This window comes from Mustela nivalis, assembly GCF_964662115.1.
Source record: "Mustela nivalis genome assembly, chromosome: 14".
Taxonomy (NCBI): domain Eukaryota; kingdom Metazoa; phylum Chordata; class Mammalia; order Carnivora; family Mustelidae; genus Mustela; species Mustela nivalis.
Window position 1 is genome coordinate 73823491 of NC_139033.1, and position 15968 is coordinate 73839458.

The 15968-nt window shown below is 38.6% G+C and overlaps 1 protein-coding gene across 1 annotated transcript in view; it reads right to left on the reverse strand.

Annotated features, from left to right (window-relative positions):
* L3MBTL4 (L3MBTL histone methyl-lysine binding protein 4) overlaps positions 1-15968 on the reverse strand; it is a 403808-nt gene that overhangs the window by 188952 nt on the left and 198888 nt on the right. The window contains exons 11-13 of the mRNA XM_082699053.1: positions 6208-6293; positions 4014-4124; positions 57-115 (exon numbers count right to left, since the gene is read on the reverse strand). Coding sequence (XP_082555179.1) covers positions 57-115; positions 4014-4124; positions 6208-6293 — 256 coding nt within the window. The remainder of the gene's footprint in view (positions 1-56; positions 116-4013; positions 4125-6207; positions 6294-15968) is intronic.

Consider the following 15968-nt stretch of genomic DNA (forward strand, 5'->3'; position numbering starts at 1 on the left):
TTAAGAGTGCGAGAGTGGAGAATATCTTGAATCAGGCTGCCACTGCTCCAACTCACCAACACAGACAAATGATGGTCTCTACTTCCCATGGTTTATCACAGCTACAGGGGAGTATCTGAAAAGAGAGCATTGGCTTTGGAGCTAGAAACATCTAAGTTCGCACCCAGTTCTTCCCCCTGACTGGGAAACCTGGCTCAAATTACTTAAAGTCTCCATGTCAACTGTAAAAAAGAAATAGCATACACGTGTGAGAGTTTTGTGTGACTAGACTCACCGCGGTGGTCCTTTTACAGAGTGAAGAAATAGCAAATCACTGTTGTACACCTGAAACTAGTACAGCGTCACATGTCAGTTAGACCTCAGTAAAAATGTAAGTTTAAAAAAGAGTTGCTGTGTAGATAAAGGTACACTATGTCACATACTTAGCTAAATATCTGGAATAAAGTCCATACTCAGTAACTGGGCCTTCTTACTGTACTGGTAATACTTCTGTGACATCTGAGCCTGACATCACACCTACTGCTGTTATTACTTCCACTAGCACAACCACTAGGAAGTCACTGGACCCCACTCCTTTGGCCAATGTATTGTTAGTGGTCATATGTCAACAGTAATAATTCAGAATCTTCGTATCTATACACATAGGGCCACTAGGCTAGCTAAAACATGAAAAAGTAAACAAAAACGCATAATAGTAAATGTTGGTAAGGATGTAGAGAAACTAAAACCTTCATATACTGCTCATAAGAATATAAAATGGGGCAATCACTATGGGAAACATTTTATGTCAAAGAGTTACCGTATGACTCTCAGCCATTCTACTCCTAGAGATATATACCCCAGAGAAAGGAAAACATGTCCACCCAAAAACACACACAAATGTTCATAGCAGCATTACTCAAAATAACCAAAAAATGGAAATGACTCAAATGTCTATCGATGATGAATGGATTAACAAGATGTGGTAGATCTACACAATGGAATACTATTCAGAAATAAAAAATGAGAGCTCTCTGCTGGGCAGGGAGCCTGCTTCCCTTCCTCTCTCTCTGCCTCTCTGCCTGCTTGTGATCTCTGTCTGTCAAATAAATAAATAAAATCTTAAAAAATTATTAGAAATAAAAAATAATGAAATATGGATACATGCTACAAGATGGATGAACCCTCAAAACATCATGCTAAGTGAAAGAAGCCAGGTACAAAAGATCATATCTTATGTGATTTCATTTATAGGACATGATCAGAATAGGGCAAATCCATAGAGACAGAAAGTCGACTACTGATTGCCAGGGACTGAGACGAAGTGTAGACTGAAGAGTTATTGCTAGGGGTATGAACTTTCTTTCTGGGGGGGGGAATGACAAGGTTCTAAACTTAGATAGTGGTAATGGTTGCACAGCTCTGGGAATACATTCAAAACCAGTGAATTTTATGGTGTGTGAATTATATCTCAAAAAAGCCACTTTAAAAATAGAATTAATCAAGCACACAGGGCAACAACATATCTGGGGAGTGGCAGAAAAGAAAAAACCTAGTCTTCCAGATATCCTTCACTCTGCCAGGGAGTGCCAGAAGCACCACACAAATCTCCTGGGGAGACCAGCAATGTGGGCCCAGCACAAAGGACAAAGTAGGGTGGGTGAGGAGCGAACTCGATCCCCACCTTCCACACCCGCTCTCCCATCAGGAAGTGGGATATTTATGATAAAAAGCAGAACCTAAGATAAGAAGGAGTAGGAAGATTATAAGCTCTAGAGTTGAAAACCTCTGTGCAGAAGCTAGGGTATAAACTGGTTCCCCACATTCTAGTTTGTAACCCTGGACCCATTAGTTAACCTCCCTGGCCTTCAGTTTCCTCATCTACAAAATCAATCTGATAACCACACCTCTTGTCCCACGGTTGCTATAAGGGTACCCTAATGCACTGGAAGCCCTTATGAGATGTCATCTGATACAAACTGCTACTGTTGTCATTATCATCTCCACTGGCATTGTTCTTTGGTGCAACAGGCTGACTCTACTTTCCAAAGTCAGACAAGGCGCTGCAGCACCATCCCATAGACACACACCAGCCCCCCCACGGGAACTCCAGCCATGCTCACCACGGTGCATGGTCTTGTTCCTTCCCCATCTACTGATGACAGCTACTTTGATGAGGCCTCTTCCTTAACACAGACTATAAAGGCACCCAAGGAGAGCAGCACCAGACATTTGCATTGGCAGGTAAGAGCAGCAACCTGAAGTGTAGACTCAGGTACATTTTCGGGTGTTCTTCACTGAATCAGCCAACAAGGTAGGCATTGTTAACCACAGTGCTTTACAGATAAAGGAAAGTTCAAATACAGAGTAACCACTAAGTTAGTAACGTTAAAGAAGTCGGAACTGAAATTCCAACTCAGATCTGTGCATCTTATGACACTTTCCAGTACATTATACAGAACTGGATTTCCAATGGAAGAGTAATTAGGAGAGGGATGAAGAATGAGGGAAGAGTACTTATTGACTAATACAATTATTTCACACACTCAAGTAACAAGATGCCAGAGTATATGCAATGCCATTTGTTTCTTCACTCACTCAGTTCCCATTCAATCACACATATATTAATCAACTATTATGTGCCAGTATCGATGATAAAATACAGTCTTGGAAGGAAACAGACTTTAAAAGAGAAAATTATAATAAATTTTTTTAAAAATAAAAAAATATAGAAGAATATGGTTAGCACATTAGTAAATGAACAGAGGAATGTGCTTGACAACGAGGAGATCAGGGAAGTATCTACTGCGTTCCCAATGGCAGAGCTAGCCCCATCCACAGCCCTCGACTTCTTTAAACAAGAAATCAGAGGAGAATACCATATGCTCATTTTTCAATGCCTCTCTCTCCTCTGGAACAATGATGAATGGAATTTGAAGCCAAACTTCTGAATCTTCTCTATGATTTTTTCTATTTGGAAAATTGCCAGCCCGCAATCCTTCCCCTATACCTCATGGGACAAGACAAGCATGGACCCAACTGGAGGACTGACTAGGGGAGGGTACAGAATGGAGGGTCCCTGGCAGAAGGGTCCATCCCAGGAATGGGCTGCAAGAGGGCAGAGGCTGTCTGTGAGACCAAAAGTGAGCCACAACCCATAAGACATTTTTATCTATTTCAGGACTGATAACATTCTGACAGACTGAATGGTATGTGGAAGTAATTCATTTCACATTTTATAAAGCATATTTCCCAAGACTGAGAGCGACAGCTGCATAAACACATCTTAATGTAGACCTAAAATCCTAATGGGATCTCCACTGTGCTCACAACCACAGAGATAACACTTAAGGTTCTAATCCTGTCAGAGGGACCATGTACTTTCCAACTCTTTCCCTATAGGCTATAGCAAAGGACAAGGCAATTACCATGAAAGAGAAAGAATAAGAAGATACATGAAATATTCCTTTGGAAGAACCAGCTAAATTCTCAGAGATTTGGAAGGATCAATGTTTAGATGGTAAATAAAAAATACACTAAATTCATTTTAGGAACTTACGTTTTTTCAAATATTTTAAGGTCATGTGTTAACCCAATATGTTCACATAAATAAGGTGGCAAATATATATAACAAATAACACAATATCTCTCTTATGAATCAGAAGAAAATAATCTGTCAATTGAAATTCTAAGATTTGATATATTATTAAGATCGAATTTTTCCTACAAATCCCATGATTTTATAATTAAAGTTAAACGAGAATTCAGAGAAAAAAAACCTGAGGCTCATTTTCGATGACAAAATATTCCTGAATTTTGGGGTGCCTGGGTGGCTCAGTAGGTTCAGCTTCCAACTCTTGGTCTCAGCTCAGGTCATGACCTTGGAGTCATAGGAGCGAGCATCACATGGGGCTCCATGCTCAGCATGGAGACTGCTTGGGGTTCTTTTCCTCTTTCTCTCCCTTCCCTCTCTCAGCCTTGAGGGAGGGGCAGGTACTGGCCAGGAGAGCAGTGCACTGCTCAGAAGTACATACCTTTACCCGTTGGTCATCCACATCGATGACTGTAGCCACGCGAATGAGCCTGGGGTTCCTTCTGTCCACCGCTTCAAGTCTCATGCTTGGCAGAAAACCGTGGGGTGTCCGCTGGAATGTCAGAAGAGTAAAGTCAGCAAAACTCAACTGCTCAGACACGCATGTTTTCTAAAGTGCAACTGTTTTGACTTTGCATTCAGACCCTAATACAACTGCAATTTAGGTTGAAAGGCACCTAGGGCTAATGCATGTTATTTTATCCAATCTTATTCATACTTGTGAGAGGAGAAAGAGTTTTTTGGTAATTTTCAAGATAGCTAAAAAGAGATTAAATCATAAATTCATTAAATGATCACAAGATTTGGAAAAGCTTCTAATTGATTAACTAATTGTTAAGTTTTTTTTCTGAAATTAACTTAATAGATTAAGAAACTGTTGACTATTGTCACTGCCCAGTTTTGGAGTGTGTGGCCCAAAGACAAAATTATTTAGTAAACAATTAGAAAGGATAAACATAATCCTTTATAAATCTAAATTTTAAAATAGATAAAACCTGCATGACTATCACAGTTAAACTGTTTTAAAACCATACCCCAATGTATTTAAAACCATAACCTGTGCTTTTGTTACTTACCTGTAACCTAAGTATGTTAAAAACTGTATTAATAAATTCAAGCTTTCTTCCAACTCTTAAAATGCTAGGAACCAGGAGTCTATAATGATGGACACTCAGAAAACACTAAAAAAAAAAAAACTCAATGGGAAAAAATACACTGAGACTTACGAAGTCACTGACCCCAAGGAAATTTAAATACCAAAATCAAAGTTGAAAGACAACTCAGATAGTGTTCATAGGCTGGCAAAAATTTCACTTTGAAAGCTATTACATACGAAAGTATTCACCTGACTTCACTACAAATGAAACTGCATTGAATTCCTCAAATCTAGAAATGACACTAGAAAAATAAAACCTTCATGATTCATGAGTAATAGTTAAATATTTCCCCAGTACCTCATCTGTTTCTCTCCAGCTTTTGTGGAAGCATATTTTCTTCCAAAAAGCATTATTACACCTACTAAATGGAGTACACGGACTATAATTAGGCCTTTGATGCTTGAAAATCTTTCCGATCTCCCCAAGGTCACTGTCCCAGTAATTCTTACATAACAGTAACCGTTTCATAGTGCAGATACCAAAGATATATAGCTTGAGATGAAGCCATAATAACCTTTGTCAGAGCCTGGAAGTTGCCTTTGTAACTAAATCATAATTTTTGTTTTCTTGTAATTTTCTTCTTGGAAAAGTAAAATGAGTTTTGACAGAAAGCAAAAGAGAAAAAGATAATATAAGCAGCTGGTATTCTGCTTATTGAGTTTCTGCAATTCTCAATGTCCTTCCAAGCGCTCTAGGACTTCTAGCCGTCTTAATTTGGTTACATTTCTTTTTCAAATCCAGCCTACTGTATAATCATTTTTTAAATGAAATAACATTTTGTTTCAAACCCCTTGTGATCCCTAGAAAACTTTTCATAAATGAAATCATATGTGGAAGCTCACTATATAAAATACTGATTAAAGATGAGTCAGGAAGCCCGGAGCACACAGCTGAAAGGGAACAACTTGAAAACCACTTTAGACATATAGATCTCTAACTATACTATCAATTCACTGTCTTTTACCAAATAATTTATGCTTGGTTCAACCCTGGAATAAATGTATAAGGACAAATTTGAGCTTAAAAACTGGTGTTCTAACAAATGCTAAAAGCAATGTTTCCCTCAAAATGTATAAAACTAGAACACACACAGGCTCCATACAATTCACTGATTTTATCATGGTGTCCTGAACATTCAGATAGTCCCCGAGACTATGAGAGCACAGAGTTCCCACTTCATTGACGGATACAGGCAGAAATGAAGGACCCCACCAGCTTCTGAGGTTAATGAGGTGACTTTCACTGCACTAGAGTGGGCTACCAGGATTTTCGAGTAAGAAAAACATTGTTAACTTTTGTGTAGAGGAACCATTGTAAGTGAATCACTTCCTTTGCAGTTTTAACTGAAAACAAGGCAAATTGGTTATGAATATTACACTCAACTTTAAAAAGAAAAAATCTAGAATAATTTAAAAACTGTCAAATGAAGTCAACATGTATATTGCTTAAAGGTGAGAGTATACTCAGATACAAACTTACCATTTTAAAAACTTTGGCAGGAACAGCATTTGTTTGAGTAGCTTCCAGATACTCTGTCCAGGAAAAATTTTCTGGATCAGGATAACCTGAAAAAATATATACACATATCAAAAGATTACACATTGACATTTTGATTTCCATGTACATAGCCCCTGTGCTAAGAACCTCACATACATTACCTAACTTGTTTATTTGCACCTCTGAGAGGGAGGTTAAAGGGAGCTCTCATTCCTTGGTTCATTCATTCACCCAACAAAGCCAAGGTAAAATGATGCTGTGCATACTTGGCAGAGCAAGGTTACACCCAGAAGTCCTTCTTGGAAGTTTGAAAAAAAAAAACTCAGAATCACTGTCTGACTTCAGACCATGAACTGGTCATCTTTCTTTCTTTCTTTCTTTTTTTTTTAAAGGATCTTATTTATTTATTTGACAGAGAGAGATCACAAGTAGGCAGAGAGGCAGGCAGAGAGGAGGAAGCAGCCTCCCTGCCCAGCAGAGAGCCCGAAGTGGGGCTCCATCCCAGGACCCTGGGACCATGACCCGAGCCGAAAGCAGAGGCTTTAACCCACTGAGCCACCCAGGTGCCCCTGGTCACATTTCTAATTCCTCCCATACCTCCAGTTCCTCCAATACTTCTGCCTCTATTAGGGTTTTATTCTCTTAATTACATCTCTGTAATTGTAATTTCCCAGGTTTACCATTTTTAATTGCAATTAAATATATATATATTGGTATAACCTGGCATAAAGCACTCTGTTTCAAAAAATTTCTAATTGGATTTCTTGTTTCCCTTCACATTTGTGTTATTTTATTCCTAATTACATTTTGTTACCTATTACTGTGCTGTTTTCTTTTTCCTTTAAAGGAATAAGTAGTTAGATTTATTCATCAGCTCTATTGTACTCATTTCCCTTTTCTAATTATTTTATATGCTGCCTTTATTCTTATTACTTTCCTCATATTTCTCTTAGAATTGTTTTTACTTGTCAAATTGAATTATAAAGAAAATTAATTTATTTTCATTTTTTAAATAATAGAAGCATTCAAGACTATGAACTTAATCATTGTTGCCCTTGAATACAGTTTCAGACACCTGGACAAACTTTTCTAACATATTTATTTTTCTCTTTTATTTCTCAAAAATAATTATTGCTACGATCTGTAATTGTCACCTTCATTTAGTCACTGGCCAAATATTTATTTAAGAGATATCTCAAAGGTTAATTTTTGTAGATGTTTATTTATTTTTTAATTAATTTTTTAAAGATTTTATTTCTTTATTTGACAGGGAGAGAGAAAGAACACAAGTAGGCAGAGAGGCAGGCAGAGAGAGAGGGGGAAGTAGTCTCCCTGCTGAGCAGAGAGCCCGGTGTGGGGCTCCATCCTAGGACCTGAGCTGAAGGCAGAGGCTTAACCCACAGAGCCACCCAGGGACCCCAATTTTTATAGTTGTTTGAAATATTAATAATAGTATCTAGTTCATCACATTTCAGTTTCAGTATGTCACATGGTCTGCCTAATTCCTGTTTGAAGACTTCAGGATTTCTTTTTGGCCTAATATAGGATCAACAGTCAAAACTTTTCTTAAGTATATACAGATATAGACATATATGTTTTAATGTATAATATCAGTATGCATTAATTCAATATAAATGGCTATATTGTTAAAAAATCTGTTTATTTTTTATTTAAATAAAAAGCCTGAAGCAATATGCTAAAAAAACTAAAACAGTTTTTCTGCACAGTGTTCTACTTTCTGATAATTTTTTCTTCATATTTAAACTTTTTACTAAAATAAAATATACTTAAAGAAAAATATACAAATCAAGTAAACAGCTTGAAAACTATTCACAAAATTAACATAGCCCTGTAACCAGAAGCCAGGACACCACCTCCTCACTGTGCGCCCTCCCAGTCACTACCCCCTCTCCACAAAGGGAAACTCTCATCTCTAAGATTAGCTCAGCTAGTTCCATTTTTTCCTTTGTATAAATGGAATCCTATGGCATGTGCTCATTTGCGGTGGACAGCTTTTGCTCGGCACTCTGTGTTCATGGGGACTGCTGTATGCAGAATATTTACTTTCACTGACGTATAGTAGTCCATTGGGTGATGGTTTCACAATTTATTTTTCCATTTTGTTGGTGATGGTCATTTGGGTAGTTTTGATGTGGGAACTATTATGGAAAGTGCTGCTACAAACATTCTAGTACATTCTCTGGGTGATACACACTGCAGCTGGAACGCATCCAGGAGTAAAACTGCTAGATCACGGGGTGTTTTGCTCCATATTTTGATGTTACATTACTTAACACAGAAAAGGATATGTAATGTTCACTAGTAACTGTGCTTTTTATTAAACACCAAAAAAAAAATGTCCCCTTTAGACATTTTGATTGCATTTTGCATCAAATTCTTTTTTATTAAAAATTAAATTGAATGCCATTCTGTTACTTTCTGTTTATGTTTTCTTGATAACATTTTCCCCATCTTTTAAAAATTATTTTGTTTCAGGTGCATCTATTTTAAACTTCTGAATGGATTTTGGAAAACATTTACATTTACTTTCATAACTGGTTTGCTTTATCTCACTTCTATAAACATGTTTTAAACTGGATTTTTTTTTTAAAAAGCTCTCTTAGGATTCCCTTTGCTTTTTGTCCTTGTCTATATGTCCTTGTGACATACCTTCTGTTTCACTATTTCTATGCTTCATTTACTTTAGTAGCTCATATTTTTATATTTTTAATGACTGTCCAAACTCATTCCTTGTATTTCAAATCTCCACATTTCTGCATGGGTTCTGAATGTGTCCATACCTTGCCCCTTCAGCACCACGTCCCCTCCTCTCTGCTCTAGGTTCCCCACCAAGGGCCTGGGCAGCAGATTCTGTGGAATGGTGACTAAAGAAAGCAGTGTGTGGTGGATTGAGGAACAAGTGAAGTGACTAAGAGAGGAAGCAGTTAGAGTTGCCCAAGCCCCTTAAGGAAATCTAGCAGGGGACATCTGGGTAGCTCAGTTGGTTAAGGTCAGGATACCAGGGTCCTGGGATCAAGTCCCGCATCAGGCTCCTTGCTCAGCGGGTAAGTTGCTTCTTTCTCTGCCTCTGCCTGCTGCTCTCCCTGCTTCTGCTCTCTCTCTCTTTCTCTGATAAATAAATAAATAAATAAAAGCTTAAAAAGGAAAGAAAAGAAAGAAATCTAGCAGGCTGCTATGAAAGAAACCATCTTTTCACCCTTTTTGTGATCAATAAGTAAAAATTAAAAAAAAAAAAAGATGTCACTTTTGTAAATGTTTCTGAAGCAATAACTGCTTCTATGGCACTCTCCAGAAATGAGTTAGATTTGTATAAAGAAAGGAAAACATGTATTATTTACATCTTCCCTGTTCAATGAGCCTAAGAAGAGAAGAATGTCTCATTGCCTAGGGAGGCCTACAAAAGCTACCTGCTCCTCCTGCCTTCCTCCAGGACCCCACTCTGAGTCCTGCTCCACCTCAGGGTAGGGAGGCAGTAGTGGGGCAACAGAGGAAGAGGCAGGAGCCAGATACTTTCACACAGCTGTGTGGCAATGAGACAGAAGCTTTTCAAGTTTGAATTCCTTCATGTTTCAAGAAATATGTGAGACCACCCCACGGAACAATACCGTTAACCTCTTCACTTGTCTCCAAGAAGCAACACCTAACTGGTTTCCCCATATTAGTAACTTCTCAACTGAGTATTGCATTTACACTAAGTCATTTATTCCTCACATATGCTGTAAGGCATCCCTGGTCACCCTCAGTTTATAAGTGAGGATCAGAACATTTGTGTCTGACTCCATTATCCACACACTCAACCACTGCTTCCCCTAGTACAGTAACCCAGAGCTCCATGGTCAAAAGAGGTCCATCCTCCAAGGACTCAGGACTGGGATCGTGAGCTCCCCCTGAAGGCCAAGGTGTAGTATGGTATGGGTGAGAGTGGGAACATCACTGGATTGGATGCAGGCTGTTGATACAAATGAATTTGTTCACATCCCACCTCTTTCCACACTATTGAGACATTAACACTTCTGAAACAGGCAAAAGCTGAGGAAAGATGAGGTCCACACTGTGGCTGTGGGCACAGATGGTTGAACCAAACAAGGGAAATGTATCGGATACTGCAATCAAAGAACTACAAAGCAAGGCACCTGCCAGGCAGCCCCTGGATTTCCCCCAGGTACTGGCAGTTCTCTGGAGAAGGGGAAGACCCAGGTGACAAATATCTTCAATTAACGTTAGCAGATAGCTATGAGGCAACCAGCTGACAGCCAGAGGGAGGAGGAGGTGTGGTGGAGTAGAAGAGCTCGAGCCCCAGGGAGGAGAAGCCTCTCTAAAGAGCTAGGAGCTGTTTTAGAAGAAGCAGCACGACTATTAGGGGTAGTCTGAAAGTGCCTTTCCAAGATGGCAATGAGAAAGCCCCATGTGAAAAAGCTGAGAGATGGCGGTCAATCTCAGTGCTTGGAGTTACAAAAACCGGCGGTCAAGAAAAAGTCCGTGAAGAAGATACAATACACGGGGATGGGCACAAGAATGGAGAAACCTAACTTTCACTTAGGTAAGTGAAAACATACCTAAATCATGTCATTCCAAGGGCTATTTAAATCACTCAGGGAAAAGCATGTCCTTACCACTCCACCCTCACCTCCCTTTCACTCTGCTCCTGCTTCAGCAGGGACACAGACAACTTCCTCCCTCCTCGAGGACCTGTACCTGCTTCTCTTTCTCAGGGAAGTTCTCCCCATGGACCCTGGACTGCCCACCTCACCTCCTTTAAGTTGTTGCTCAAATATCACATCCTCAGTAAGTCCTTCCTTGAATTCCCTGTATATATACCCTCCAAATACATGTGCCTTTCCTAACCTTATTAACCTGTTTTTTTATCCATAGCACTTACAACCAATTAACTTATTATATAAATATTTTATGTATTTGTTCTCTCACTTTATAGGGATATAACTGCTTTACAACAGGGATTTATTCACCTCACTGCTACTTTCTCTGAGTCTAGAACAGTGTCTAGTATGTAATTATCACTCAATAAATACTTGGCAAATATTTGCTGAATGACTAAAATGTATTTAATAAGTTTGCATTTGATATTGTAGTGGCCATGAACAACAGATACATGAGCCAAAATTATATTGGTCTAGCCTCAAAATAATGAATGGAACGCTGATATATAGTTGTTTGCTGGTTTTGTTCCGATGTTCAGAGGCGCGATGCTCCAGCACTGGTACCGGCCAAGATTCCAAATAGCTCTAGAGACTGGACAGTAACAAAGGAAGGGCATCTGATTTGTGGCATCTGTACATTCCCCTTGTATTAGAAAGAACCACTTATGCATCAGATTAGTTACAGACTCTTATAACAACATTCTCCATTATTTTATGTCCAGAACAACAGCCTCAAAAGAAACATAATTTTGCCACTGGAACAGTCTAAAGAATTATGGTCATGAATAAACAGTAAAAACCCTTAAATGCCTGGCATTCTGGTCTGTGTAACCTGCCCCATGGAACCCAGAGAAGCATGACAATGATAATTATATCAGTGGTCAGTCTAGGAACCAAAAATTCTGGGCATCCTGGGACAAGCAGTTTTTAGGTAATGGACAATAGTCCTGTTTAATAATCAACAGTAAGAAAGGATGTGTCAAGAGTCTTACTGAGAAGGGTCAGTCAGCACAGACAGGGTATTGGTGGCTTTAAGAGGGCACTTCATTTAACTCTTCATTGTACTGATGAGGAAGTGAGATCTGGCATTTCAAGTGACTTGTCTGAGGCATGACAACAGAAAACGAAGCCAAAGTGAGCACCTTGCTCTGCTGACCAGTGAGCTACAGAAACCCAGACTTCTAAAGAGTTGTTCTGAGGTTTGCTGAGTGTTCTGTAGGCTGCTGGGCACAAAGACCACGGGGAAGCACCGGCAGAGGAAAGAGAGCCATGGAACCAGTCCTCCTGAAGCCCTCCGAGGCTTTGGGCGTCATTTTGAGAGAGTGGATTTTCTATGTGGGCCCCTCAGACACTGCCTATTTATTTCTCTGTTTCCAGTAGCTCTGACAAGGCAGGAAAGTAGCTTCTCCGAATGCCCAGGCCTCCCAGTGGTAGACTGTCCACAGTTCTCCCTGACTCCACTCAAAAGGTTCTGCACACATGGAGCAGCTCTTTGCGAGAATGATCTTAACATCATGGAACCACCAGCAGCCCGTGCTACACAGTGGAGCACTATTTAGTACAAAAGAAATACAAGACATGAGGACAGCAAGTTGTCTCAATCACTGCTAAACCTAATTCAGGTGAACTCAATTTTGCTTTCAAAAAATAGGTTGAAACTGACCTCACAGTGATGGTACCTTAGACGCTAGAAGTCTTGGACTCATGTTCAGCTCATCTCAATCAAAATTAAAACATCCTTTCTGAATAAAGAGTACAAGTTAAACTCCCTAACATTTATAACAGGATGTCAGATGTGTTCCTTGATCGTCAGATCCTAAAGCACAGAGAACTTCCATCTATTGGATAAACTATCAGTACTTCAAGTATTTTTCAATAGGAGCTTATTTGTAATTGATTGTTTTGCTCAAAGCTGAGATGAAGTCCATTAGTAATAGACAAGGTAATACAGTTCTTTCTCTGTCTAGTGAAATCACTTTAAAAAAAAAAAAAAAAAATCCAGACTATACTGGATAAGCTCCCAGCAGAACTTGGCTCCAAAAGGATCATAGCTCCCACAGCACCGAATCCAACCCAGTACTTGGTAATTGACAGGCATTCAAGATGGGGTAATTGCTTCTGTTCCTCTATATTCCCCTGTCTCTCCCTCCCTTTCTGTCTCTGTTTGTCTCTCTCAGTACCTCACATTATAGAAAGCCTATTGGTTATTTTCTGTTTCTCCCTCAAGTTCACCAACTAACATGATGAATAACATCATGATGAGTAACACATGATGTTACTCAGATTCCACTGAGTAATGTTCCATAACTAAAAATCTTTACATGTTATGTCTATATCGTTCTTTGTTATATTCTTAGTTCATAGCTGGGTCTCATGCTTAGTAGGTACTTAACATCTGTTCTGATAATCAATAATACACATTTTTCTCTGAACCCTTACATTCCTTACAATAATAGAATCTATCCATAGGAAAGCGCAAAATGCCCTTTAAAATATAGTAATTTTTTTTTAAATTTATTTTTTAAAATATAGTAATTTTATGTGCCTAAAAAATGTTAACAGTTAATGTTGCAAATAAATGCAAGATTTATTTATATTATAAATTTTTAATGTAATTTTAGCTTTGCAAAGAAATTATGAAGTTAAAATAGTTATTTGGTATCAAAAAATAATTTGCTAAAGTATTTCTATGTGCTCTTCAAACATCTAAGATATTTGCTAATAATATAGCCAGCAAATTGATGATTCTAGAGAATCTATGGAAGCCAACTGCCATTACTCCTATAAACTACATTTCATTACTTCTCAAAATATAAATTATTATAGTTTTATTTCTGGAAATAATCTTGCATTTAGCATACATTCACAACCAATCTGAATGCTAAACTTCCAAAAAAAATGTAAAAATGAGCATATACATTTAGCTCCATTCCCCTTCTAAATGCCACCAAAATATCAGTAAAGGCATATTTTTTTATTTTTTATTTTTAACATCTTAATTTTATTTTTTTCAGTGTTCCAAGACTCATTGTTTATGCACCAAACCTAGTGCTCCAAGCAATACGGGCCCTCCTTAATACCACCACCAGTCTCACCTATGTTTCTACTCTTCTCACTTCCAAAACCTTCAGTTTGTTTCTCAGAGACCACAGTTTCTCATGCTTCATCTCCCCCTTCAATTTCCCCCAATTCACTTTTCTTTTCCTTCTATTGTCCTCCATGTTATTGTTTATGTTCCACAAGTAAGTGAAACTATATAATTGACTTTCTCTGCTTGACTTATTTCACTCAGCATAATCTCCTCCAGTCCCATCCATGTTGATGCAAAAGTTGGGTATTTATCCTTTCTGATGGCTGCATAATATTACATTGTACATATGGACCACATATGTGGTAGCTCTTTATCCATTCATCTGCTGAAGGGCATCTTGGCTTCTTCCACAGCTTGATGATTGTGGACACTGCTGCTATGAACATTGGGGTACATTTGGCCCATCTTTTCACTACATCTGTATCTTTGGGGTGAATACCCAGTAGTGCAATTGCAAGGTCATAGAGTAGTAGCTCTACTTTTTTTTTTTTTTTTAAGATTTTATTTATTTATTTGACAGAGAGAAATCACAAGTACACTGAGAGGCAGGCAGAGAGAGAGAGAGAGAGAGAGAGAGAAGGAAGCAGGCTCCCTGCTGAGCAGAGAGCCCGATGTGGGACTGGATCCCAGGACCCTGAGATCATGACCTGAGCCAAAGGCAGCGGCTTAACCCACTGAGCCACCCAGGCGCCCCAGTAGCTCTACTTTTAATTGAGAAATCTCCATACTGTTTTCCAAAGTGGCCGTACTAACTTGCATTCCCACCAACAGTGTAAGAGGGTTCCCCTTTCTCCACAGCCTCTCCAACACTTGTTTCCTCTCCTGTTGATTCTGGCCATTCTAACTGGTGTAAGGTGGTATCACGATGTGGTTTTGATTTGAATTTCCATGATGGCCAATGACGAACATTTTTTTCATGTGTCTGCTAGCCATTTGTATGTCTTCATTGGAGAATTGTCTGTTCATGTCTTCTGCCCATTTTTTGACATGATTATATGTTTTTTGAGTGTTGAGTTTGAGGAATTCTTTATAGATCTTTGATATCAGCCCTTTGTTGTGTCATTTGTGAGTATCTTCTCCCATTTCATAGGTTGCCTCTTTGTTTTTTGACTGTTTCCTTTGCTGTACAGAAGCTTTTGATCTTGATGAAGTCTCAAAAGTTCATTTTCGCTTTTGTTTCCTTTGCCTTTGGAGACGTATCTTGAAAGAAGTTGCTGTAGCTGATGTCAATGATGTCAATGCCTATGTTCTCCTCTACGGTTCTGATAGATTCCTGTCTCACGTTGAGGTCTTTCATCCATTTTGAGTTTATCTTTGTGTACGGTGTGAGGGAATGGTTGAGTTTCATTCTCCTATACATAGCTGCCCAATTTTCCCAGCACCATTTATTTAAGAGACTGTCTTTTTTCCACTGGCAATTTTTTCCTGGTTTGTCAAAGATTATTTGACCATAGCGTTAAGGGTCCATATCTGGACTCTCTACTCTGTTTCACTGGTGTATATATCTGTTTTTGTGCCAGTACCATGCTGTCTTGGTAATCATAGCTTTGGTGTAAAGCTTGAAATCAGGCAACATGATGCCCTCAGCTTTTTCTTTTTGAACATTTCCTTAGTGATTTGGAATCTTTTCTGGTTACATACAAATTTTAGGATTGTTTTTTCTAGCACTTCGAAGAATGCCAGTTGAATTTTGATTAGGATGATGCTGAAAGTATAGATTGCTCTGGGCAGTACAGAAATTTTAACAATGTTTATTCTTCCAATCCATGAACATAGAATGTTTTTCTGTCTTTTTGTGTCTTCTTCAATTATTTCCATGAATGTTCTGTAATTCCTCTAGTATGATTCTTTAGCTCTTTGGTTAGGTTTATTCGAAGGTATCTTATGGTTCTTGGTGCTATAGTAAATGGAATCAATTCTCTAATTTCCTTTTCTATATTTTCATTGCTAGTGTATAAGAAAGCAACTGATAT